The sequence below is a fragment of the Oryx dammah genome, unplaced genomic scaffold, assembly GCF_014754425.2.
Source record: "Oryx dammah isolate SB20612 unplaced genomic scaffold, SCBI_Odam_1.1 HiC_scaffold_28, whole genome shotgun sequence".
NCBI lineage: Eukaryota > Metazoa > Chordata > Mammalia > Artiodactyla > Bovidae > Oryx > Oryx dammah.
This window is the reverse complement of record NW_024070212.1, coordinates 28,233,916-28,261,680: the sequence shown is the minus strand read 5'-3', so window position 1 is coordinate 28,261,680 and position 27,765 is coordinate 28,233,916. Positions and strand designations below refer to the sequence as shown.

The following is a 27,765-nucleotide window of genomic DNA, read 5'->3' as shown; positions in this document are numbered from 1 at the left end:
AGGCAGACACTAAACAAATATTTAACTATAAAGTATGACAAGTCTTCAGGCACTTATAGGACACTATGAAGGAGAACATGGGATCCTGATCTAGGGAATAAACTGTTCCTCAAAAATAACAATGAATTAAACTCTACAAGAACAAGTTTAAGAGCTCCCAGGTACCTCAGCTGGTAAAGATCTGCCTGCAATTCAGGAGACCCTGGTTCAATTCCAGGGTTGGGAAGTTCCCCTGGAGAAGGGATAGCCTACCTGCTCTAGTATTCTTGGGCTTCCCTGGTGGCTCAGAGGGTAAAGACCTGCCTGTGGGAAAGCTGGGTTTGATCCCTGGGTTGGGAAGATCCCCTGGAAGAGGGCATGGCAACCCACTCCAGTATTCTTGCCTAGAGAATCCCCATGAACAGAGGAGCCCGGCAGGCTACAGTCCATAGGGTCTCAAAGAGTCAGACACAGCTGAGCAACTAAGCACACACAACAAGTTTTAAGGAAACAAGATCCTTAAGCATCACTCTTTCTAGGGTCTAAAAGAAAGCTAATGGTGCTAAATAGAAAACAAAAGAGAAAAATAAAGACGAGACTGGAGAAACGAACTGTAGTTGTATTATAGAAATCCTTGAAGATCACATTAAGAATTTGGAAAGTCACTAAAGTAAAAGAAAGTTATCAGGTTTGCCTTTTTTTTTCCTTTTCTATACAAATTTATTTTATTTTTATTTATTTTTTCTTTAAATTTATTTATTTTTTATTTTACTTTACTATTCTGTATTGATTTTGCCATACATTGACATGAATCCACCATGGGTGTACCTGCGTTCCCAAACATGAACCCCCCTCCCACCCCCCTCCCCACAACATCTCTCTGTGTCATCCCCGTGTACCAGCCCCAAGCGTGCTGTATCCTGCATCGGACATAGACTGGCAATTCGATTCTTACATGATATTATACATGTTTCAATGCCATTCTCCCAAATCATCTCACCCTCTCCCTCTCCCTCTGAGTCCAAAAGTCTGCTATACACATCTGTGTCTTTTTTGCTGTCCTGCATACAGGGTCATCGGGTTTGGTTTGGTTTTGTAAAGGGACAGTGAAAGAGAAGAGACTAATTAGGAGGTTTCTGGAATATTCCGAACAAGAAACAACAGACTAAGCTTTCAACAGTGGAGTTGATGTTTTAAAAACCTGAAAAATAACCATAAAACTGTGAGGTCTTGGGGAAAGATCAGATATGAAAGAGAAGAGAAAGGAGTGTCAAGAGTGTCTTACAGGTTCTGCCCTTGGCAACCAAACAGAGAAACCACTCTTTCTACCAGAAGAGAGGACCAGGTTTGGGTGGGGAGGTGATACCTTCAGCTGGGGACAAGGTGAGCTAAAGAACAACTCTTCTAAAGACTCGCAAGGTCTTAATCCCTAGAACCTGTGACTGTTATCTTACATGGCAAAAGGACTTGGCAGCTGTGAATGAATTAAGACTTTGGAGATGGGAAGATAGTCTGGGTTATCCAGGTGAGCCCTAAATGTAATCATAGGTGTCAAAAGAAGGAAGCAGAGGGGATCTGACAGAGAAGGTGATGTGATGATAGATGCTGAGACTGGACTGATCCACTCTGAAGATGGAGGAAGGAACTCACAAGCCAGGAAATACACATGGCCACTAAAAAAAAAAGGCAAACAAAAAAACAAGCAAATTTTAAGAAAAAGATTCTTCAGAGCCTTCAGAACTGAAGAGACTAAATTTATATTGTCTTAATGATGGAGCAAGGGCATACAGGTCCTTGCTGCCCAGCCCCCATGTCCTCTGCCTGCCTTTTGCCTGTGGAAAACTTCTGTCAAGAATAAGTTTAATCAGAAAAGTGAGAAATGTGGGAACAAAGGAAAACAGTCAGAGGAGACTAAATAACAATAATCTAGTCATTAAGCACAGTCAAGGACTTTCAGCTCTTTCTCAAGGGCTATCGATAATATTCTGGGCCATATCCTGTGAGCTGTCTTGTAGATACTAAAACCTCAGATGGAAAAGTTAACTACAAGATGACCAGACTGAAACAAGAACCCGAGCTGCCACAATTCCAAGAACTGACTGCAAAGAAAGAAGTCCACCCTGAACTGAAGATTAACTGTACCAAAAACCATCATGGGGAGAAGGCAATGGCACCCCACTCCAGTACTCTTGCCTGGGAAATCCCATGGACAGAGGAGCCTGGTAGGCTGCAGTCCATGGGGTCGCTAAGAGTCAGACATGACTGAGTGACTTCACTTTCACTTTTCACTTTCATGCATTGGAGAAGGAAATGGCAACCCACTCCAGTGTTCTTGCCTGGAGAATCCCAGGGACGGGGGAGCGTGGTGGGCTGCCGTCTATGGGGTCACACAGAGTCGGACACGACTGAAGTGACTTAGCAGCAGCAGCAGCAAAACCATCATGATGATGCTAGTCAGACCACTGATGACCAATTTGAAGATGACTGTTAGAGATGACTGTGCTGTTTCTGCATGGAGAACCACCCCCCGCCCGTCTATAAATGCTCTCAACTCCCTGCTTGTCAGGGTTGGGGAGTCAGCCTTTGGATAGATGTCTGTACTCTCACCACACTCCCCTCGCCCACAACCCCAGTTGCTGGTACCTGAAATAATGGAAACTTTCCTTTCCACCTACCCACAATGCGGGAAAACCAGGTTCAATCCCTGGGTTGGGAAGATCCCTTGGAGAAGGAAATGGCAATCCACTCCAGTATTCCTGCCTAGAGAATTCCATGGACAGAGGAGCCTGGTGGGCTACAGTTTATGGGCTTGCAAAGAGTCAGACATGACTGAGCGACTCCACTTTCACTTTTCCTTTCCAGCAACCTGGCCTACTTATTGGCTTTTGATCAGTGAGTAGCAGGACTCTGCCCCTCTGCCCCCTACACAAACTCAGTAACACTTCAGCACTATGTTTTGTGGTAATTTGTTAACGTAGTTTTAAAAGAGACCTGACTAGAGAAAACAAGAGTTCAAAGAGCACGCATCTTAGAAAGCTCCAAATTAAAAAACACAAAGGGGAAAGAAAAGTCGACAAAAAAACAACGTAAAGGAGTTGTCAAGTGGTCAGAGAGGTTTGAAAAAAACCAAGAGAGCACAGTATTATGAAAATCAAAGAAAATATCTCAAGGAATTTGATCAAAATGCTGCTGAGACTTCTAGGAGGATGAAGATGAAAAATGCTCACTGGTGACCTTAGCAAGAGATGTTTCAGGGAAATTAATTATGAGGCCAGAAACCAAACTGATGTGGAGATACAAGGAAATGGAGACAGCAAATGCAGACAATTCTTTCAAGAAGTTTGACTGTGAAAATAAGAATGGTTTGTGGTTAGAGAAGGAAACAGGATCAGGGAGAATTAGGATGGAAAGACTAAACAACCCTCAATAGGGTGTATAAGCTTTCACCAGCAATATAAGAAAGTACGAGTTGCCCCACTACCCCATTAAGAGGATATTTAAAAACTTCTGGATTTTTACTAATAAGTTAAAACTGGCATTTTAGTAGTTTTAATTTCATTTTCTAAAGAATGAAGTTGCATACCTTTTCAGATAAGAGGATTAAAGGGCCATTTGTATTTCTTTTTCTGTTAAGTGTCCATTTGGAATGCTTATTTTTATACTGCATTGCTAGTATTCCTCTTATCTGTTAGTATTTCTAGAGCTCTTTATAGTTTAGAAAGGTTAATCTTCTGTCGGTGATACAGATTTGTCTTTTGACCTTGTTTATGTGATTTTGGGGTTTGTTTTGGTCATAGTTAAAAAGACCTTTGCCACTCCAAAGTTATGAAAGAATTCTTGTTTTCTTATATTTCTCTTGATTTTCTACGCTTAAATCATTGATCCCATTTGGAATTTATGATGATATACAGTGATACGAATACTAATATAAACTCTAGATACCCTGATGTCCCAGCACTATCATCTCTCTGTCACCAATGACTTCAGATGCTATCATTTTTATATATCACATGTATATACGTATTTGGATCTACTTCTGGACTTTTCTGTTTCACTGAACAATGTTCACAAACTAGTCTATGCTTATTTAATAATTAAATCTTTAAAATATATTGGTATCTGATAAGGCACTCCTCCATCACTGCTTTTCTTTTTCAAAGTTCTTATCTATTTTTTCATATAAATTTCCAAGTCAAGTGATTGTCCCAGAAAAAAACAATTATTGGGGTTCTTATTGGGATTATGTTTGACTTACAATTTAGGGGAATCATCATTTTGATGTTGATTCTTCTCAATCCAAGAATGTGGTATATCTTTCCATTTATGTCTTCTTTTGTGTGATGCTTTAATACTAATACAAAGAGTAGTGAAAAGGTAAAGAAGGCTGCTAGTTAAGGTAGACTGAACATATGATTTATTTTTATTCCTTATCAAAACCCCACTCAGTTGAGTAAAACAGAAAGGCTATAAATTCCAGAAGCTCAAACAGAAGTGAAAATGATAGAAACAAGCTATCAAAACATATTCTGAAGGTAAAAAATGTATAGGAGAATCAGCAACTGAGAACTCTGAACACTGAGTATAGAAGATACCTCAAAAGCAAGTGTGTGCTACAAACTCATGGAAAGGCTAAATATCCCAGAAGATGGGAAACAAAGGGCAGAACTAAAACAATGAAGATGGGTTTAAAATCGGTTTACAAGTCATTCAGACCCCTCCCCGTACTCACTTTCCACCTCCCACATCCAGTCCTTTTTCTTATCCTGTCTATATTTGTGGAGAAAATGGACAAGAGGCTACAGAAACAAAACTTCCAGGTACAACGGTGGAAGTGTGAAAGAAACCCTGTATACTGAAAAGACAGAATTAAATTCCATATAGTTTAACAATGAAATCATCTACTTGTTTCCACAGTTCAGTCCCAAGAATTCTAGCAGACAGGGATACAAGCTACTCTACTCCTCTACAAAAATATGGTAGATTCTTAGCTGTAAAAATTAAAAGCCCCGAAGAAAAGATCTCGAAATGCTGATATCTGGAGTATAATGACATGGCCAGAGTCCTTACCCAGTCATCATCAAATGGTAAGTGCCACCTACAAGTTCATGAGTTTCTAATCAGTTTTGTACTGATTCATGTTTAAATATAAACAGATCACCAGACCTTTGAAGAAAATATCTAACATAAACAGAAGATTAAGACAAACAAAAAGAAACGATGAAACACAGACAATTTAGAGATAAAAGAAAATCTCAAAACAAATATAATACCATCAGAGAGATGAAAGATAATACTGCATTCATGAAATAAAAACAGGAAAGTTATTTTTCTGAAAGAAAAAAAGCTAAAAACAAGAACAAGCTCTTAAATACAGAGTAGTACAGCTGAAATAAACCAACAAGAGAAAAAGAAGATAGTTAAATCTTCCCAAAAAGTAGAATAAAAAGACAAAGAAAAATAAAAGGATCGATAAGAAAATTGGAGGTTCAATCAAACTCACAAAAGTTTCACAAGGACAGGAAAACTGAGGTAAGGAAATTAACAAAGAAGTAACAGAAGAACAAACAGAAGGATATGCATTCCCACATTGAAAAAATCTAAATGTTCATCAGAGTGAACAGCAACAAGACTCACACCAATGAGACCTGAGAAAAGCCAAAGGGGTTGGAGGCGGCCTTCAACTACACAGTGGTGAGAATACATGTGCTTATTATTCTTTATACCTGTTTATCATTTATTTCATAAATTAAAAAAATTTAAATGCAAAAAGAGACCCATCTCAAGGCACATTATTCTCAGTGTTTAGAAATTTTATAGGAAGGAGGTTTTGAAAGCTTCCAGAGAAAAAACAGGACACCTTGACATTGGATTTCTCAGCAGCAACACTCAAAGCTTAAAGACACTGGAGCAACACCTTTATAAATCTGCAGATAAATGATCTCCAACCTAGAATTTCACATCTACCTGAACTACCAATCAAATCTAACGGTAGAAGAAAGACTTTTCAGATATTTGAGTCACTGAATTAATGCAACAAAACAGTCACAGACTCCCAGAAGAGGAGAAAAAGGCAAACAGAAATCCCACTATATACGTGTACAGGATACGTGGGATGTATACAAGATATATACACCTCAGGATAAATCTCCAAATATATTCTTAATCCAACACAATAGTATTACAAAACTGCAAACATGCTAAATGCTCAAAAACAAGAAACTAAAGTGACATAGTCACACACACACACACACACACAGTGGTTAATATAAATGAATCAGAATTACATGTATCAATGTAATTCTAAAAAGTAATGTTGAAATTTTAAAAAAGCAATGTTGAACCAAAGCAATGTGTAGACTGATACATGGCATTTATGATTTATGTGTTAAATCACACAAAATTGTTATATAACATTGTTTATATGTGCATACATGCATAGCAAAACATTAGATGATATATACTGAAATAAATCTCATAAAGACTGACTTCTTGGGAGAATAAATATTCCTTTCATTAAAATGAAGAAAACATATAAAGCAGGAATTCACTTAAAATAATGTGCAATTTTCTTTATAGGGCAATGGAAGGGAGAAAGATGGGATGGGGTGAGTAAAGATCCTAAGGAAGTGGGTATAGAGTTTCTGTTTGGAATGATGAAGTTGTTTAGTGTTTCTTACACTTGCCTGATCACAAGAATCAAATCACTTGAGTATTTATCTCAGGTCTCACTCTAGACAGAATGAATCAGAAATTCCAGTAGTGGAACATGAGATTCTAAATATGTGTCTGGAACTGGCAAAGCCGGATTATTCTTAGGATCTGGCATGTTTGAGAAACTCTGGCCTGGAAATGGCACTTGAAAGCAAAGAACAAATTGAGTTCTACCACTTCCCAAAGTATGTGATGGGAAGGAAAAACCAAGTATAATGAGAACTGGAGGGAGGTATGTAGAGAACAAAGAACAGGAAAAAATAAGGCTGCTATGGAAGCAAGAGACATAATGCCAAACAGGGAAAACTCACCCTCTAGTAAAATCAGAAGGCAAAGCAAGTAGGGGAGGATAGTTTGTACATAGGAGGGTAATGCCCATGAGGAAATGGTAGTTAGCTTTGCATGTATTAAAATTTTTAAATGTATTTATAGTACCTATAAAAGTTGAAACAATTGTATTTGAATATATTTTGCAATATATATTGCTCTATGTCAATACATACCTAGTCCTTTAGATCAAAACTTTATAAAAGTTACCCTGTATCAACTGCTAAGTGTTAAATAAGCTTCAGCTGTGCTCCCCAATAATACACCTTGTAATAAGGATAGCCATAGATCAGTTAAAAATTAGAAGACAGTAGCTTTACGCATAATAGCCAAAACCTGGAAGCAACCAAGTCCTTCAATAAATGAATGGATAAATAAACTGTGGTACATCCAGACAATGAAATATTATTTAGTCCTAAAAAAAAGCAAAGTACATCATGTGAAATGCTGGGCTGGATGAAGCACAAGCTGGAATCAAAATTGCAGAGGGAAATACTAATAACCTCAGATATGCAGATGACACCATCCTTATGGCAGAAAGCAAGGAGGAACTGAAGAGCCTCTTGATGAAAGTGAAAGAGGACAGTGAAAAAGCTGGCTTAAAACTCAACATTCAAAAAACTAAAATCGTGGCATCTGGTCCCATCACTTCATGGCAGAGATGGGGAAGCAACGGAAACAGTGACAGACTTTATCTGGGCTCCAAAATCACTGCAGATGGTGACTGCAGCCATGAAATTAAAAGACGCTTGCTCCTTGCAAGAAAAGCTATGACCAACCTAGACAGCATATTAAAAAGCAGAGACATTACTTTGCCGACAAAGGTCTGTCTAGTCAAAGCTATAGTTTCCAGTAGTCATGTATGGTTGTATGAGTTGGACCATATAGAAAGCTGAGCACCAAAGAACTGATGTTTCTGAACTGTGGTGTTGGAGAAGACTCTTGAGAGTCCCTTGGACTACAAGATCAAACCAGTCAATTGTAAAGGAAATAAACCCTGAATATCCACTGGAAGGACTGATGCTGAAACTGAAGCTCCAATACTTTGGCCACCTGATGGGAAGAACTGACTTATTGGAAAAGACTCTAATGCTGGGAAAGACTGAAAGCAGGAGGAGAAGGGGACGACAGAGGATGAGATGGTTGGATGGCATCACTGATTCAATGCACATGAGTTTGAGCAAGCTCCAGAAGTTGATGATGGACAGGGAAGCCTGGTGAGCTGCAGCCCATCGGGTTGCAAAGAGTCAGACACGACTAAGCAACTGAACTGATCAAGTCATGATGAGCTATCACACTGGCTATCAATGAGCTATCAAGCAGGCTTCCCTGGTGGCTCAGATGGTAAAAGAATGTGCCCTCAATGTGGGAGACCTGGGTTCAATCCCTGGGTTGGGAAGATCTCCTGGAGAAGGTCATGGCAACCCACTCCAGTATTTTTGCCTGAAGAATCTCCATGGACAGAAGAGCCTGGTGGGCTACAGTCCATGGGGTTGCAAAGAGTCAAGACACAACTGAGCGACTAAGCATACATATTAACCCATGAAAAGACACAGAGGAAGTGTAAATGTATATTTTACTGAGTGGAAGAAGCCAATCTGAAAAGGCTACACGTTATATGATTCCAACTATATGACATTCTTTTAAAGTTGAAACTATGGAAACACTAAAAAAGCTCAGTGGTTGGCAGGGGTTAGAAGGGGAGATAGGGAAGAATCAGGCACAGCACAGAGGATTTTTCAGGCAGTTTGAAAATACTCTGTATGTTACCCTAATGATGAACATTTATCATTATACATTAGTCCAAACCCAGAGATTGTACAATACCAGGAGTGAAGTGTAATGTAAAGTATGAACCTTGGATGATTACCATGTTATCAGTGTAGACTCAGCAATTAAATTTATCACTCTGGTGGGGAGAGCAGGGGGGTGGGGGTGAAGGGTTGGGGAGGTGGGATATGCTGATAATGGGAGGAACAAATGCATACGTGGGGCCTGGGACTATATAGGAAATTTCCGTACCTTCCTCTCAATTTTGCTGCTCTAGAAGAATAAAACAAAACAACTTATTTTTAAAAAAGAAAAACCTAGTAGAACACCAAGCTATAAATACACAAATACACAATATGGAAAAGCCCTGAGGGGAGGAGAGATGGGGGGGAGGTGGTGAGGGGTGGTAGGGCAGTAATTACTGCATAGAACTCATCTTTCAGGAAGAAGCCTTTTCGAGCTGATTGTTTAAAAAAAAAAAAAAAAAAAAAACAGAAAGGAAAAAGCTAGCCAGCAATCTTCCTAACCTTGTGACCTGTGAATAGAAAGGCATTCCCACTTTAAAACATACAGTAAAAAAGCAGCATGAGTCAAAATGAGTCTATTGTAAGCTGTACTCAGAATGAGAGGGAAAAAAAAACTAACCTACCATGTTTATGCTGTTTTATAAAGTCAGTTAACTAAAATATTTATTTCTTCTTTTATGTAACACACTGATGTGTAGTTCCTTAAGAGTTTCTCAGTTATTTACCAAGCTACAAAGCACTCTTCTAGTTCTACGCTCTTTCTCTTTTTTAAAAAATATTTATTTATTTATGTGGCTGCGTTGGGTCTTAGTTGTGGCATGCAGGCTCTTTGTTGCTGCTCACAGTCTTCTCTAGTTGCAGCTCTCAGAATCAGTTGCCCCGTGGCAAGTGGGATCTGGTTCCCAAACCAAGCAGTGCATACTTATTGCAGAACTACCACACTTCAAAGTTGAAAACCATAAAAAAAAAGTTTCCAAGTAGCTAATAATTATAAGAAATAACATCCAAGCCAAAAAAAACCCATAAATTATATATATTCCATAGTTTTTTAAGAAGGAAATACATTTCTAAGAGAACACTAGTTTTTCTCCATTAACTGACCAAAACATTCCACAAACACAAACTTTTGGTCAAAACTGTTATTTAGCCAATGATTATGTAAAACTTAATTTGACCTGAATAGTCCTACAGAATTGTAAAAATACCATATTATCAATATATGTGTAGTACTTTAGATTGGAAACTCAACTTTACAAAATTATCCTGTTATCAAGTTCTAAGAGATAAGTAATCAAATTTGACAATCATCTTCAACTGATATTTATCATGAACTTACCTCCTTCAGTGTTAAAACATTTGACTTTTTTTGAACAGTAAAGGAAAACAAGCACTTCCATGTGCATCCTAGCTTGCCTACTACAATAATTTAAATACTTAAAAGTAACAGAAGCTATAGTTTTTCTTGCACATAATAAAACCTATATTTGAATTTTACTTTCTCTGGCCTGAGCCAGTAAGTTCTAAAGTAGTACTTCTCAAACCTTAATATGCGTATGAATAACCTGAGGATCTTGTTAAAATGCAGATTCTGACTCAAGATCTGGGTAGGGATCTGAGAGTCTGCATTTCTAGCAAGTTCCCTGGTGGTGCCAAATTTATTCACAGAGCAAGTACCAAGCTTCTTAAAAAAAGCATAATTTACAATATTTAAATGGCCATTGTTTGCAAAGCACTGGTCTAAATAATATTTCCAATTAAATTCCTAATTAAGCAACCTAACACTTTTCTGTCCTTATCTTACCTGACTCCTAATATGGATGTGATATTTAAGCCCTTCATCAATTCTTAAAACCTAGAAAAGCTGTACTGTAGCCTTCCCTCTACCTCTCTTTCTTTCTGAATTCTTCCCATGTTCCTCATACATGTGGGTGCATCAGAGAATTCCATTCACAGCTTCCTCTCTTCCATCTCTAATGCTGTCCCTGGATCATCTATATGCTCATGGGCCAACTTATGTATCTTAGGTCTAGATATGTCTCCCAGTCTAAGATCCATATATCTTACTAACAGACAGAAATTTCTGTTTGTCTTCACAAGTACCTCAACATAAAATATCTCAAACTAAACTCAACACCTAGAAACTAACTTTTTCAATCCTGTATTGACTTTGTCACCACAGTCCGCTCATTTGTCCTAATCATTTTAATACTCCATTCTTCTCCCTCACCCAGTGCAATTAATCCCATCTTCTAATTATTTCTCAAATTTCATTCCTTCCTCTCTAATGTCAGTATCAGTTTGGACATGGATCATTTCCAATCTAGTTACCATAGTAATCTAACCAGTCATCTTGCTTTCAATCTCATTTTCCTCTATTTCACCCTTCACACTACTGTGCAATCTTTGCAAACTTGATAGCACTCTGCTATTAAAACTCACCAATGATTCCCCATTTCCTTCAGGAAAAAGTACTTTTTTAAAGCACATCATACGAAGCTCTTCACAACTTTGATTTCTGTCTCTCTCTCCAGTGTTAACTGCCCTTAACAGTCAGCATAGACTCTTACTATGCTTGTCAAGCTATTTGCAGCTTCCTGAAAGTGCCCCATTCTCTAATGGCTCTATGTTTGCACAGGCTATTATTCATTATTCACTATGTTTAAGATGACCTTATTATGCTAAGTAATCTTCTTTCAAGACTCTATTCAAGCATCACATGCTTTAAAATGCCTTTTCTAATCACTTTAAGTCTGAGTTAGGTAACACCACAAACTATGCTCCCTCTATTACAGGGTTTTGCCTATGCATACCTTTATTCTAATACTTAAAACTGTATTATACTTGCTAGTTTATTCATCTCTTCCACTAGGATTGAGCTCATCAATTAGTTCTTTTAAGAACAGACTGTGCAGTACACGGTAAGTTCTCAACAAATGTTTGCTGAATAAACTGGCTTGAAATATAGTCATGAATAATTATCATGGCTACATATTTAAACTATAAATAACTTCCATTAACTGTATCTCTAAAGTAATAAAAAATTTACTTCACTTTATTTTTAACAGAAATTCATAAGGCTCAACAAAACACAGAATTCATAAGGTATTCACTTAATTCCCAACAATCTAAGAGTAATTTGAAAAACATTACAATAGCTTTCTGAACACTATATTAAAGTGAGATATTTTAATTTCACTAACCACATAGTTTCATCAGTGAGGGAAGGAGTAGTGGTAAACAATGCATCTGTCGTTCCCGTGGCTTAGGTTTGCACAGTTTCTTTCTGGAGGGGAGAGGGAGGCATGTTGCATGGCTTATAGGATCTTTGTTCCCTAGCCAGAGATTGAACATGGGCCCTCAGCAGTGAAAGCACCAAGTCCTAACCACTTGGCCACCAGGGAATCCCCTGACCAGTATTTCTACTTAACTAGCTACATGACCTTGTTATAATGAACATCTCCAAGCCTCAGTTTCTTCTATGAAAAACAGATAAAACTGCTTACCTTCTCCCCCACAGATTATTTCAAATAGTAAGATATGAACATGAAAGCATTGCTATAAACCCCAAAGTGCTAAACAAATCTGAACTACTATGTGAGGTTCCATCCCAACTGCCAAAAATTTTAGCTGCAAATTCGTAGTTTCACAAGCTATGATAATCTCCTATACCCGCACCTCATGTCTCTCCAATGACTGAAATTCATAAATAAAATTAAGTGCCAGGATCACTGGAACACAAGACTTACTGAACAGCCCTCAATATCCTTAGGTGGTTGAAATGATTAATAATATTTGTTATGTTCTTAAAAAGTGGCTACTTTATAAATCTCAAAGCAAATCTCAAGGTAAGTTGTTGGTACAGTCATTTAAATTTCAGCTCCATTAAAAAAAATTAGTTGGAGGACAAAAATCAGCAGGGAATATTTAGAGATATTTTATTCTATTAATTTAGACTGGGTACTGTCTATTGACACATAAGCTTGATCCACTAGAGACTAGCTAATATGAAAGTTAAAAAAAATCACCATTAGAAAACCAAGATATTCCCCCCACCCCCAAGTTTCTGGCTTATTTCTCAGATTTGTCTGCTGGTCTATCAATTAGAATAGGAAATTTGCTGCATTTTTCTAAATGAAAAAATTGATAGAGAACATTAATTCTGCTCTCAGCAATATCCTTCTTTGTTAGATAGGGACTTAGGAGAACTATATTTAAGAGAATTATTTTCAGTCCCTTTTCCAATATTTATAAAAATAGGATTCCTTAACCTTCAAAGGGCAAAACTCCTTTAAAAAAAAGAAAAAGAAAAAGAAAAAAGAAAATCTACTACAAAAGTCAGCACTTCGGTACCTGATTGTGGTAATAAGGCCAAAATCCAAGACGAAGCCCTTTATTGCACATCGTGTTCCAACATCTTGGGCAGCCCCATCTTGCGACCTCTCCAGATTGGCTGCTCCTGCTCTCTCTACTGCAGAGAGAACTTCAATTAGAGAAATTCTGAAGCTCATAAATCTAAACTGGATACTCCCCTCATTGGAGGCAAGGATGGTAAGAATCACTAAAAAGATTCAAGTCAGAGAAGGTTTCATATAAATCTAAGTGGCTTGAAACCACTATAATGTAGGTGGCTGAGAGTCTTGTGATGCAAATCTATTTACTTAAAAAAAAAATCTTAAGGAAAAGAATGGCAGCAAATTATTAGATAACCTGAAAAAACAGGTTATATACTCATAAATCTCTAAAAAGTAAAACAGTCTCCACTAAACTACTGTAGAATTTATATCTATAATACAAATTATAGCTGACCATTCATGTTCAGAATCCTTATGAAAAAAGCAAGCAAGAAAAAAACTAGGACACATTATCAACTTCTTTTTATGCCCTAAAATAACTTCACTGAAAAAATGTTTGGTTAAAAACCACTGGTTAGGAAGGAGAGGTTTCCCTGCTGACTTAAGCCTAGCTGCCCAAGCAAGGCTTCAGAAAATGTCTTTACCTACTATAATGCATAGGCAGAAGGAGCAGAGGCTATGGCGGTCTTCCTAGTGACACTTCCAAGTCACATAAATGGGGTATGTTTCTGGGATAGACTGCCAACAAGTTACTGAAAGAAGAGAAACAAAAACAGCAAAAACCTGACAAGTAGGCCAATGCCCTCATGTGTTTTATCATGACATAAAAGTTAAGTCTTAACTAGTTACCCTGTGGCTACCAGATCTAAATCACATCATCCACACTAATATTACCCAATTTACAAAAAACTGGATTGGTTTTCAAGCTGGTTTTCCATAAAAATTTGTTCCACAAAAAAGGATGTAAAACAGGTATAAAGCATTTCTTAGACCAAGCAAGTAACAAGCCACACCCCAAAGAATTTCAGCAGTTAAGATCTTTTTTAATTAGAGTTATAAACAATCTGAACCACTTTTACCACCATGAATTTTAATCAACAGTGTGCCGCTATGTGTTATGCAACAGAATGAAGTTAATACTTTTGAGGTACTGTAACCTGTATTTACTAAACAATTTAACAATGATTTTTACCTTACCTGAGTGTGAAAATTTGAAATGGTGGTTGTTTCAATATCTTTCTTGCCCAGAATTTCCATTTTCACTGGAGTGTTGGGGAAATTAAAAGCAAAGTAGTCCAAGAAGTCTGGGAGATAAGCAGCCGCTCCATGCACTATTGCTAAAGCATAGTAAGCAGCATTTTTCTCGTTTTCACTGAATGTCAAAGCAAGAAACTCCTCAGAAAATCTCTCCATCTCCATTGGAGACAAAAATGAGAGTTCATCCATGTAAGCGTGAAGGACAAGAGCACCACCATTGGACTGGTGTTCCTCATGAATAAAGTTGCTAAATTTAGTACCTGTTTTTAAGAAATTTCTACGAATAGAATGTTCCTGGTGAGTCATAAAAGGTGTTTGTACTCCTTGGGGTACCCGATATTCTTGCATGCCCAAATTTAATCGACACAGCTGTTCATCTTTCAGATACCTGAAGGACTCCTTATTAACTCCTGAAGTGCTATTTATTTGTCCTTGGGTGAGGATTTCCTTACTGATGCGGGTCAGGCCAGCACAGATGGTTTGTACTTCCTTATTGTACATTTTAAGGCGTCTTCCTCGCATATCTTCTCGGTGTTTCTTTTTCTTTTTCTTCTTTATTTTCTTCAAGACAAAATCATCAGCTCTCTGGGTTTTACCATTTTCATCTGGTGTTTCTGGCCACAATAATTAAAAAGAAGTTAGTTACTAGGCCTAGTGTCAACATACAAGCTTCTTAAGGTATGCAATCTGAAATTAAATAGCCTATTTTTAGTTTCTCCCGAATTTGTCATTATAATTTACATGTTTATAAAATGAGACAAAGATCTTAAAATACAAAAGTATTCTGAATTGAAGACTTTGCTAAATAATGCAAAGGTAAGCATATAACCTAATATGATTTATAATCAAAACTAAAGATAACTAAAGATAAATATCTGAATAATTTCACATACACCATACTGTATGGAGTATCTGCTCAAGAACTGTAAAATCTAAATTAAAGCTTGCCATTATTTTTCTGTCTATAAAACTAGTATGATACATACAGGTGAAGCAAACAAGAACAAATTAAGCTGTAACATCATCATTTTGCCTAACAAACTGGCAACTTTGGTGGGTGGCATTCTTATCTATTGTTACTTGAAATATAAACTGGTACAACTGTCATGGAGGGCAATTCGGTATCCCCAAAATGAATATGTACAAAGCCCTGAAAATATTTATAATTCTTGGTCTCATAAACTCCACCCCAAGTAAAAATTACTCAAGAAAATAAGAAAATAATAACTAAGAAAAGACATATAAAGATATGGAGAACAGTGTTATTTAGGGAATCCCCTAAATGACTAACAACAGGATATGGATTAAACTCTGGTATTTACATACAAACTCTGATATTTACATTAAACTCTGGATAAAATACTACCCAATCATTAGAAATTATATTATAGATGAAAAGAACTGACAAATTACAAGGTTATGAAATGTTTACATTGTCACGCTTCCAGAAAGCCTTCTCTAACAACTCGTCCCCACCCAATTTGGATACCTTCTACTACATGCTTCCTTAATACTGTACTTCCTCTATTATATAGAACTTACCATATTAATTGTCCGCCTTTCCTCTAGATTGTAAGCAATACACATCTTACCTTTCTTTCCAGAGCATCTAACGTATGTATAATTTGATCTTATTTTTGAAAATATTCACTTAAACATTTATTAAGTACCCACTATATGCCAGAAACCCTTCTAAGCACTAGAGTTACAGCGTTGACTGAAACAGATCTTATCCCTCCCTACTCTCCTAGACCGTATAGTCTAGTTGGACTAGAAAGTAACAGTATGCTACTCTAGATGCTAGGGAAGCTCTCTTTGGAAGGTGACATTTAGGCTGAGCCCTCAGTAATAAGACAAGCTAGGCATATTTTCTGGGGAAAAATATTCTAGAGAGAAGCAAAAGAAAAAAGTATGACCAATCTATTTATATTCTGTATATGTATAACACAAAAAAAAAAAACCTGAGAAATAAACATTAAGGTAATAATGGCAGTTACCTAGACTGGTAGGATTATAAATGTCTTTCTTCTTTTTGGCTTATCTTTATTTTCTAATTTCTATAATAAATGTACATTACTTTCATAATTTGAAAAAGTACTTTTAATTTTTGAAGGATTATCATAGGTTGATAAACCCAAAATAAAACGGCATCTGTATTTACTAGGTGAAAAATAACACCAGAAAGAAATATTCAGGACTAAATAACAAGTATGGTCCTGACCATCTTTCAAGCTTGGAGTGGTATTTATTGTATAGAATTTATCCATCCAAAAACTGTATTTCTGACGTGATACAGTAATTCAATGTTAAGACTGATACTCCAATTAATCCTACTACTAGATCTAGGAAGAACAAGTTCAATAGCTTTTACAGTGAAGAATTTACTTGGTATAATATATAAATGTATGACAAATCACACTACTTAATACAAAATCATTCCAAGTCATCAGCTATTACAATAGTTATACAAACTTTCTAAAGAAAATATTTAAATGTACAAGTCAGACTTTGAAGTATACAGATACCAAATGACTTTCAGTCTGTTTAAAAGAAATAAAAATTAAAATAAAATTTAACAAAAATAAAACCTTTCATTTGCAACCATCACTTATGAGTAAACTGAAATCATATATCAAAATATAATGTAATTAGATTGTTTAAAGCTGCAAAAGGAAAGGCTATCTTTCATATGTAACTAAATCTTGGAGAATTCTTAAAATACTCAGTAATTTATATTTTTTACCAAATAAAATTAATCTAATACTTTTCTCATATATCAAATCAGTAATTTGGCCAAGCCTCCCAAGCAACCAAATGTTAATGCCATTAAATATAAAGGTTAGACCAATTTTAAAATAGTCATGTAATTATCTTCTGCTAAATGTTTTGGCAATTTCACAGGAAAAAAATAAAAAGAAAAAAATACCTCTGAATAGGTCTTGTTATTTTAAGCTTCAGAGGAGGCATTTGGTATGCAGAAGATGAATTGTGACCTAGATCTGCCACTGAAATTAACACCAAGAAGAAGCTGCCTTGATTGTAACACATTTTCTATACTATCAGCTTACCAATGGTATTTCTATGATAGTCAAGTCTCTGTGGGTTTTATTCCGAAACTCATTTATATGAGAACCATTCCATTAGCCCAACACAGTCCATCTCAAAAAAACCCACTGCACAAGGAAATGAAAAGGGCCTTAAATTGATCACAATCTCATATTTCATAAAAGTTTAAAATATGAAATAAATGTCCATCTCCTCACTAATCCTATTTTTCAAATTTTGATTCTTACCTAGGCTCAGTCAGATAAAGCAAGCCTGCATTTATAGAAAAATTTGAGACTACCTGTATCATACTATGAATTTTCATGAATAACATTTATTTATTATTGTGACAGCAACTAATTAATAGCAGCATACATACAAAATTGTTCAAGGTTATTGCAGGAAGTTAGTCACTTGCTTTTAGAGAATGATACCAAATTTATCTTGCCTTGCATTAAAAATGTTATTTAAAAGTCAATGTCTTGCAATAAATGTATCAAATCAATGCTGTATACCTTAAACTTACACAATGTTATATGTCGATTACGTATCAGTTTTTTAAAAAGGGCAATGTCTAAAGTCTTCACAATTCTTCCATCTCTAGCAGAGAGTTTTTTGTTTTCCAGAGAACGTATTCAAGTGTATTTCCCTATAGTGGAAAAGTTATTATTTATTGTCATCAGATTAAAGAGAAATATGTAATGCTACAGAGGAAGATATACATTTGAGAGATAAATTGCTGGCTGTCTTTTAAAAAAGGGCATTATAACTATAGATTAATACATGACACTATCCATAAAATCCTTACGTATGCTAATACGATTAATATATTATCAACTATTAAATAGTACCATTTATATAACATCACTATTGAAAGCCTTCATTAATGCAAAAAAATTACCTTTTCACATTACAAAATTTAAATTCATCAACACCATTCTTATGCTTGAATTATAGCTTAGAACTGAAAAATAGGCAATATCCTCAATTTCTAAAAATCATGGTGGATAAGCAAAGCAAAACAATTATAATTTTTTTAAATATTTTACTAATCATAATAAAGAATAAAGGCTAACTTTCTCAAATAAATACTCTTTGGTCTTATTAAAAGTTCTTCCAGCTCCATATAAAAATCTGACTCAAAAGGAAAAACATAAAACTGCAGATTTGGAAGGCCACCATGTTAGTAATCACTGTACACTTAATAACACTGCCTTGTTGTACCCACAACCCCTCTAATTATGGTGTTTAAAAGTGATTGGCTAGATTTGAATCCCTGTCCCAACACGTCGTAGCAGTATTACCTTTGCAAGTTAATTTCTTTGTATTAATACCCTGTTTCTCATTGGTAAAGTAGGAGGAAGTACAGTATCTCCTCATAAAATCAGTGTGCAGAGTAAATGAAACAAAGCATACAAAGTATTTAGAACAGTTCCAAAACATGACAAATACTTGATACATAACACCTCTGGGAAAGCTCATAAATTTCCTTAAACTTTAATTTTACCACATAAAACATTATTAATACTAGTATCTATTTCAGAGTTATGTAAGAATTAAATGAGACAACGAATATAAAGCCCTCATTACAGTATCTGACACACAGTAAGTCCTCTCAATACCTTTATCACTTTCATAATAATATTCTATTACATTCCTTGAAAAACTGGTAATAATTCTGGGATATCAAAACTAGAGCTAGTGGTGGGCCACAGAGAATCACATAAAAAGGGTAGATATATCTGAAAGAGGGAAGAAAACTATTATTCATTAAGTGTCTGCTAGGGATCATGTGTGTTTATCTCATTTTAATCTCCAAACCAGTGAAGGAGATACATAAATTCTTTTTACAGAGAAGAAAACAGAGCTTGAAACAAGATATGTTACTTCTGTGTGTGTATGCTCAGTCGTGTTTGACTCTGTGACCCCATGGACTGTAGCTGCCAGGCTCCTCTGTGCAAGGAATTTTCCAGGCCAGAATACTGAAGTGGGTTGCCATCTTCTTCTTCAAGGATCTTCCCCACCCAGGGATCAAACCCACCTCTCCTGCGTTTCCTGTGCCACATGGGAAGACCATGTTACTTAAGTCACAAAGGGAACAGGTGACAAAATAAATTTAAATTCTTACTTGTCTGACCCCAAAATTATTCTTTCTGCCTTCTCTCTCCCTGTTCTCCCTAGATCTATTCTCCCTAGATGATAAAATTAAAAGTATCTAACTACAATCAACAGACCTGAGATGGCCTGGAAGACCCTCCAATAAATGGAGCATAACACAGTCAAAAAATATTTTACTGAGTGCCCACTACATGATAATTCTGCATAATCACAAAAATAACATTATTAAGGTTATGTAAATATGTCCCTAAAGGCTTCTTCATCTTTCTCTAGGTAAGTAAAGAAATATATCAGTCCCTGAAGGTATTGCTCTGATAAATGAGATTATCTATTTATCTCAGTTCTCTGTATGTGCTGTGCTGGGCTGTACCTAGTCTTTCAGTCGTGTCTGACTCTTTGCGACCCCGTGGACTGTAGCCCACCCAGGCTCCTCTGTCCATGGGGATTCTCCAGGCAAGAATACTGGAGTGGGTTGCCATTTCCTTCTTCAAGGGATCTTCCCAACCTAAGGATTGAACCTTATGCCTCCTGCATTACAGAGATTCTTTACACTAGGGCCACCTGGGAAGCTTGAGCAACTCCAAATGTCTGAGTCAAAATTCATAATTAATTCATACACGAATTTGGACTGAGTACTGTTCAGCTGGTATGTAGAAACGTGTCTCTTAGCTGAATGGCCTTCTTCAGAGATTAGCAAACTTCTACAAAGAGCCAGAGAGTAAGTTTGCAGGTCATATTGTCTGTCCCAACTACTGCCTACACTGCTACAGTGCAAAAACTCTGAATGTATACAATACATCTGAATAAGAAGAGTGGTGTTCCAATAAGATTTTATTTCTGGACACTGAACTTGAATTTCATATGATTTTCACATGTCATATATTTTTTGCAGCCAATTAATATTTAAAAACATTCTCAGCTCACAGGTTATAAAAAAATAAGCAGTGGAATTGATTTTTGACAAAGGTACAGAAGTAATTCAATGAAGGAAGCACAGTCTTTTCAGCAAAAGGTGCGGGAGCAATTAGATATCATAGGCCAAAAAAAACGAACCTTGACCTAAACCACACATATTATACAAAATTAACTTAAATGGATCAGAGATTCAAATGTAAAAGTTGAAATTAAAAAACTTTTGGAAAAATAGAAGAAAATCTTTGGGACCGAGGTCTTGGGACCTTAGATGTGACACCAAAAGCATAATCCATAAAAGAAAATCAATACATTTATTGAAATAAAATTAAAAATATTTGCTCTCTGAAAGACACTGTTAAGAGGACGCAAAGACAAATAACAGAGTGGGAGAAAGTATTTGCAAACCATTATTCTGAGAATATACAAATCTGTAATACATGAAGAATTCTCAAAACTCAATAATAAAAAAGCCAAAAAAATAATAATAAATTAGAAAATGGGAAGAAGACATAAAGAGACATTTTACTGATGAGACTATATGGACAGCAAATGATGGCATGGAAAGATGTTAAATATCACTAGCCACTGGAGAGATGCAATTCCAGTCCATGATGCGGTATCATTACACATACTAAAACAGTAAAATAAAAATAGTAACAATACCATATACTGGGCAAGGATGTAGAGAAAATAGATCTCTCATACATTGCTGTGGGAATGTAAAATGGTACAGATATTTCAAGAAATAGTTTGGCCATATCTTCGAAAAATAAAACCTAAACATACATTTGCCAGCAACTACATTCACAGAGAAATGAAAATTCACGTTTACACAAAAACCTGAACATGAAGTTCACAGAAGCCTTGTTCAAAATGGCCAAATGGGAAACAACCAAAATGTCCTTCAACAAGTCACTAGTTAAGCTGTGGCATATCCATACCATAGAACACTACTCAGCAATGAAAATAAGTGAGCTATTGATACATACAACTTGAATAGATCTCAAGGACATGCTAGGTGGAAAAAAATCTCAAAAAATTGCACACTATATATTCCATTTATGTAACATTCTCAGAATGACAGAATTATAGACATGGAGAACAAATTAGTGGTTTCCAGGGATTGGGGAAGGTGAGACACAGTAAGTTCTAATATTACAAAGACAGAGCACAAGGGGGATTTTTGTGGTCATGGAATAGTCCTGTACCTTGACTGCAGTGGTGGTTAAACTAATCTACAACTGTTAAAACAGCACAAAATTATAGGCACACCACTGTAACAATGTTAATTTTTCTGGTGTTGATATTATATAATAGTTATGTAAGATGTAACCTCCGGAGGAAATTAGTGTAGGGTAAAGACCTCCCTGTATTATTTTTGCCATTTCCTGTGAATATATAATTATCTCAAAATAAGTTAAAAGAGTTCCCGAAAATCTGAGGATAAGGGAAGATATAGTTCTATAAATAACAAGGGTCGAGCAACTCTCCTTATTAATCTTAGAGTTGTTTCAAGGACCAATCATGACAAAATAACAAAAAGCAGCTATAACAGTACCTAATAACAGCCAGACATTGTTTTAAGTGCTTTCCACATAGTGTCTCACTTAAGCTACAAACAATCTTACAAAAGAAATACTTCAACCTTATTTTACAGATAAGAAAACTGAAACTGAGGTAGCTTAAGGTAATTTGTCCATAGACATACAGTAAGTGGTAGAGCCATGACTGACACTCAGATGGATTCCAGAGGCACGCCTCCAGCATATCACTATACCAAGTATAAAGATATTCAGTGGGAAAACAAAAGGTATCCATCAAAGTGTTGTGCAAAAGCCTGGATTAAACAAAGGTTAAACCAGTTTATTTTCTGTAAGATTCGCAGAACTTTTAAAATGCCAGTGTGTGTCATGTATCTAGAGGGCTACTGTATTGTTTTTCCTCCCAATGTATCTGAACAGGGAACCTTTCCCTCCAGAATACATAACCCAAGTCTCATTCAAAAGTCAAATTGTTTAAAACTACAGTTATTGTGGTGATCATTTTGCAATGTACACAAATACTGAACCATTACTTTGTATACTTAAAAATAATATAATGTTATAGATCAGTTATATCTCAATTTTTTAAAAAGTTAAAATGTTTAAATGACCTCACTATAACCCACTTTTCCTTCTTCACACACTGGAAAACCACATATGCTTGGAGCTGCACTGTACAATGTGGTAGCCACTAGCTGAAAGGAACTACTTAATTAAAAAATAATTAGAATTAAATAAAATTAAAAATTCAGTTCCTCAGTCACACGAGCCAAGGCTTCAAGATTTGTTTGAAGGGTCACATACTAATGGCTTACCACACTGGGCAACACATTTATGCAAAACATTTTTATCACTGGAAAAAAGTTCTGGGAGGCAGCACTGGGTTAAAGGTTTGTTTTTGTTTGTTTTTTAAGACACGGCCTCTACAATTTTCAGAGACACACACTGTGAATTATTATACATGCATTTGCTGCTTCCCCCCATAAAAGGAGGCGATGTCAGATATTCTAAAAGGAACTGGCTATTGCCATTCTGATGCCAAAGAACAGGGAAAAGGTAAGTAAAGAACTGGAAAAAATGAACAGCAATATGAGAAAGCAACACCATGCAGCTGGACGATGAAGCTTGAACTAGGATTCAGGAGATCTAGGTTCTACTCCCTATTATGCCAATGATTTTTTAAAATTTTTTGGTACTTGTTGCTAGTTAACTGTGACTAGATTAGACAAGTCTCTTCGCTACTTTAGGCCTGGGTTTTCACTTTTCGACAATACAAATTTGATTTGGATGATCTCTAAGATTCCCTCTGGCTCTATACAATTAAAACCCACAAAAATACATACATGAAATGAAAAAGTGAAAAATAAAGGTAAAAATAAAACAGAGCAAGATTATGGTATACTGGTGGTGGAAACTGGCACTCCTGTCCATCTGGCACAAATTCTATTCCTCAGAATAAGACTTAGATACCAACAAAGGAAGAAAAATTTAATTCAATTCAATAAAAACTTACTGAGCAGTAATCTGCAACAAACTGCACCATCACAAAACAAACTAATTAGCCCTAGGTTAAAACCAAATATGTGTAAGAAAGCCAAAACTCACCCAACCTGAGACTGAAAGACTAGTTCATTAACACATAACTCAACTGCCCCAGTACTAAGAACACAGAAGTATTTTAAACTCTTCAGAAGATAATGCTAAGAAATTACATAAAATCACCTACAAAGTACAAATACATGGCATAGTCAAAATTCTTATCCGCGCCCCCGCCTCCCTCTACCAAAGAGAATGAAAATAAATGCTACAGGTACTTTCGAATAGGAAAAGAGCAATTTTTGTGAATCTAATTTCTCTAGAACCCACACTCACTCAGTAGAGTCCTACATCTTCTGGATTATATTCTTGACTTTAGTAAGTCTACTGGAAATAAATTCTCAATTTGTTGTGCCAGGTTAATTAAAAGGCAACTGGAATTCTTGTCTCTACTATCGCCTACTGAACATTTCCACTTTTCAGAGGCTCGGCTGGTACTATTTTCAAGGATCAAAGAGGAGAGAAAACCCTTTCCTGAAAATTAAATGATTTTTACCTCCACATTAAAAAAAAAAAAGAAGAAAACCACAAGATAAACTGTGTTTGATATCTCATCTTTCAGAAGCTAAGGCAATCTGTGAGTCGAGCTAATTAATCTCGGTAAAAATTCAAACTCCTTAATAGCCCCAAACCATACTCAATATTGTGGAGCTTTCCATCAAGGAAAACGGGGTGGGGGGGTGTTTTAGCGACAAGCCTTTACTTCAGACAGTTTTTAATACCCCACATACCATCCCATGCCAAGGATCGCGCGGCGCGGAAACCCTGGCGATTTTGAAAACAAATGTAAAGGCTCCGGGAGGGGGGAATGGTAAGGGGGTTAGTAACTGACAGCTCGGCCTCGAAGCAAGAAGCTTCAAGTAGGTCAGACAGTGTCGACGGACGGAAATCCAGGGTCCACCCCAGTGGGCTTAGGGGAGCAGAGCAGCAGGAGGTAAGCGGAGGGTAGGCGTCTTTCAGGATTAAAGGGGCGGGATATCGAAACAGAGAGAGACCCAGATAGAGCCCGAGCTCGGGGCAGTTCGGCTGCTCTCACCTCTCTTGGGGGCCTTGAGGAGAGGCACCCCTCCTGTCCTCTCGCCGTTTTCCTGCTTGTCCTTGTGCTTGAGCTCTCCCGGAGCGCAGGGGCCGGGGTCACCATCAGAGCCGCGGTGGTGATGGTGCTTGTGCCGCTCCTTGTGGCCCTTATGCTTGGGCCCGGCTGCGCTCACCGTCAGGGGCGAGAAGGTGAAGAGGGCCGAGGTGCCCGGGGCCGGGAGCGGGGCAGCGACAGCGGGCCCGGCGGGTGCCAGCGAAGGTGGCGGCGGAGGCGGCAAGAGCAGAGGCTCAACAGGGCCTGGGACGGTTGGGGCTGCATTCGTTGGCGGCAGCGGCCCGGGATGTTGGCGGCTGCGACGCCGCCGGTGAGGGGGAGCGAGAGGGGGGTCCTGGCTCGGCCGCCCTCTCTTCTCCTGAGACCCCCCGCTGCTCGCTCGGCGCTGCCGCTTAACTCCCCGCGGCGAGACCCCAGCGTGGGGTTTCTCCTTCCCGTCTTTGTCCGCCTCCTCCTGCGCCGCCACCGCCCGTACTACGCGCACCGCTCCGACCTGCGCAGCCATTTCACCCACAAACACACATTTAAATGGCCCGACCGCCCCCCCGTCCTCGTATCGCGCAAGCGCCGCCCGCGCACGGCCCGCTGGGCATTGGAGTCTCTCCCCCACCCTCCACTTCTCGGCCATTCTTCGTCCAGAGCTGAACATGCCGGAAGCGGGACTTCCCGGCGCTTCTCCGCAGGCCCCTCCGACCGAGCTCTATTGTAAAGTACCCAAGGCCGCGCAGAGCCTCACGGGAGCGGTAGTTCCCCGCGCCCCCGCCGCGTAGCTGGCTTGTCGAGCCGAGGAGCAGAAAGAGAGCGTGCGCCGAGTCACGCTTCGGGCTGCGACGCAACCGCCGCTGGGCGGAGAGTTGCCGCCAACCGCCTTAACGGCCGAAACAATGTTAATAGCTTTCGAAGTCTGTAGGCGCGTCCCATTATCGTCTCCGTGTGCCCCCCTCGTCATTTTACACGGAGTAGGTGGTCTCCATAGTTACTTTTCAGTTTGCTATTCCTCTCATAACCTTTGTGAGGTAAAAGAATCTCCGGCCTTTTACAACCCTGGACAAGCGATGAGATGCAGAGGAAAAGGGAACGTAGTAACATAGCAAATGAGGGCGATTTTGCTTTAAGATAGAATGGAGCTGCAAATCAGACATTTCTGAACCTCTTCCTGGGCAGTAATTGCTATGGTTACAAGCACAGGCGCGACAAGGCAGGTGCAAGAATTGCCTGGGAGCCTGCTGAGCGCCGCCCACCTCTCCATCGAGTCACAGCCCCTCTAGTGCCTGGAAAGGTAGAGTCTATCTATTATTTAAATCCGTTCCTGCAGTTGCGAAAAAATTCTAGATGGAAAAGTATGTTTTGAAATTTCTTAAGATTTTTTCAAATCGTAAATATACGGCTGCATAAATTTGAGAAGTGTGTCTACCATAGCACGCTCCAGAAATCATCACTACTCACCAAGTTTTCTGCCCGGAAGTTTATTTACAATTTGATCGGAAATTTATTTACAATTTGATCGTCACGTTACAATTTTACCGCCTTGATAAAGATATTTGGAAGTAATTGATTACAATAAACTACTCAAGATAAAATCACTGTGGTTTGATACCACTAGTATCATGAAGTATTCAGCTCAGTGAACACTATAAAGTTAGTTTAAAAACCAGAAAGTTTACGGAGCACCTCTTGTATACAGTACACTATACAATAAAAAGGTAATATTTCATCTAATGTTTGTCTTCATTGGGATTCCTAATGAACAATATTGAAGAACAAATGACTATGTGTTCCATTTTCATAAAGTTATAAACTTTTTAAGTGAAATCATTATTAGTCAAGGGGAATCCTTTGTGACAATCACCCATTAACTTGATTGTTATATACAATAAGATTTGAAAGATCAACTTTCTTAAGGCAAATCCATATTAATATAGAAAAAAATTTAACTAGTAGTACCTCTGGTTAGTTGGATATAAGTTGCACATGTTTTACAGGACCTTTGAAATGAAAAAATGCTACTGTATAAACAAAGCATGTTTATACAGCTGCTTTTTGTTCTGTTTTGTCCTTATTTATTTTTGATTGAAGGATAATTGCTTTACAATATTGTGTTTGTTTCTTCCTTACATCAACATGAATCAGCCAGGTCACTTCCCTCTTGAACCTCCCTCCCACTTCCCACCCTGCTATTTTGCTGATTTTTCTGCTATTTTTCTAGATTTAGTAATTGAACAACTTTGGCTAAAGCTTTTCAGGAATTGAACATCTTATTATTTGGTATATCCAAACAAAAGACTGATTACTGTCATTAAGTATATATTTTATTCTCTTTAGGTGTAACTTCTTTTCTCACTACTTTGTTTCCCACAACACTTGGAAAAAGATGTGTACTCCATTTAGGCAGAAATAACTCCCAAGAATTAATCATTTTCACAAGCAGTAATTTTGTACTGCAACCACAAGGTAAGATTTTTCAAAACACTTTTTATAGTAACTTCTCAAATTTTTACAAATCTTTTAAGTTTATATTTAGGTAGAAGGTAAAGTAGAATAAAAATAACTTCTAAAAAGGAAAATAAGTCCCTTCTAAAACTTTCTCATACAGCATTCTCTGTACATAAGTTTAAATGACAAACTCCTATTTGTGCTTTCTAACCCAATGTAAATGAGATGAAATGTAAAACTTCTGATACTTATTTGCATATTGGTCTTCTTTTAAAGCTATTAACATTATTACCATATCTTCATGGTTGATATTATGAATATACACTTATTTTAGCTAGCAGTATTCTATTAGTTTTATTTGCAGATTCACTTGCAGGCAATTTTCCAAAGCTGTTTTAAATTTTCCAAGTTGATGGTGGGTTCCTTGGTCCTTTGGGTTTTGAAAAACGATTTGCAAAACCTGGGAACAAAAATAAAACTGAATGAAAAAAGATCTCTTATATAGAAGTGAACACTTTTTCTTTTGAGTGTCTTGATATATGTGGAAATATATGGATTTTTTTTTCCCTAAAAGGTTAGCATCTTTGATCAATTTAGTAATA

The 27,765-nt window shown here is 37.3% G+C and overlaps 2 protein-coding genes across 2 annotated transcripts in view; both read right to left on the bottom strand.

Annotated features, from left to right (window-relative positions):
• The window catches only part of RSBN1 (round spermatid basic protein 1), a 40,396-nt gene extending 14,986 nt beyond the window's left edge, over positions 1-25,410 (bottom strand). Inside the window, exons 1-2 of the mRNA XM_040231002.1 lie at positions 24,674-25,410; positions 14,363-15,036 (exon numbers count right to left, since the gene is read on the bottom strand). Of these exons, the coding sequence (XP_040086936.1) occupies positions 14,363-15,036; positions 24,674-25,379 (1,380 nt within the window). The 5' untranslated portion in view covers positions 25,380-25,410. The remainder of the gene's footprint in view (positions 1-14,362; positions 15,037-24,673) is intronic.
• A 767-nt stretch (positions 25,411-26,177) lies between these two features.
• PTPN22 (protein tyrosine phosphatase non-receptor type 22) overlaps positions 26,178-27,765 on the bottom strand; it is a 59,960-nt gene continuing 58,372 nt past the window's right edge. The window contains exon 21 of the mRNA XM_040231003.1: positions 26,178-27,623. Coding sequence (XP_040086937.1) covers positions 27,559-27,623 — 65 coding nt within the window. The 3' untranslated portion in view covers positions 26,178-27,558. The remainder of the gene's footprint in view (positions 27,624-27,765) is intronic.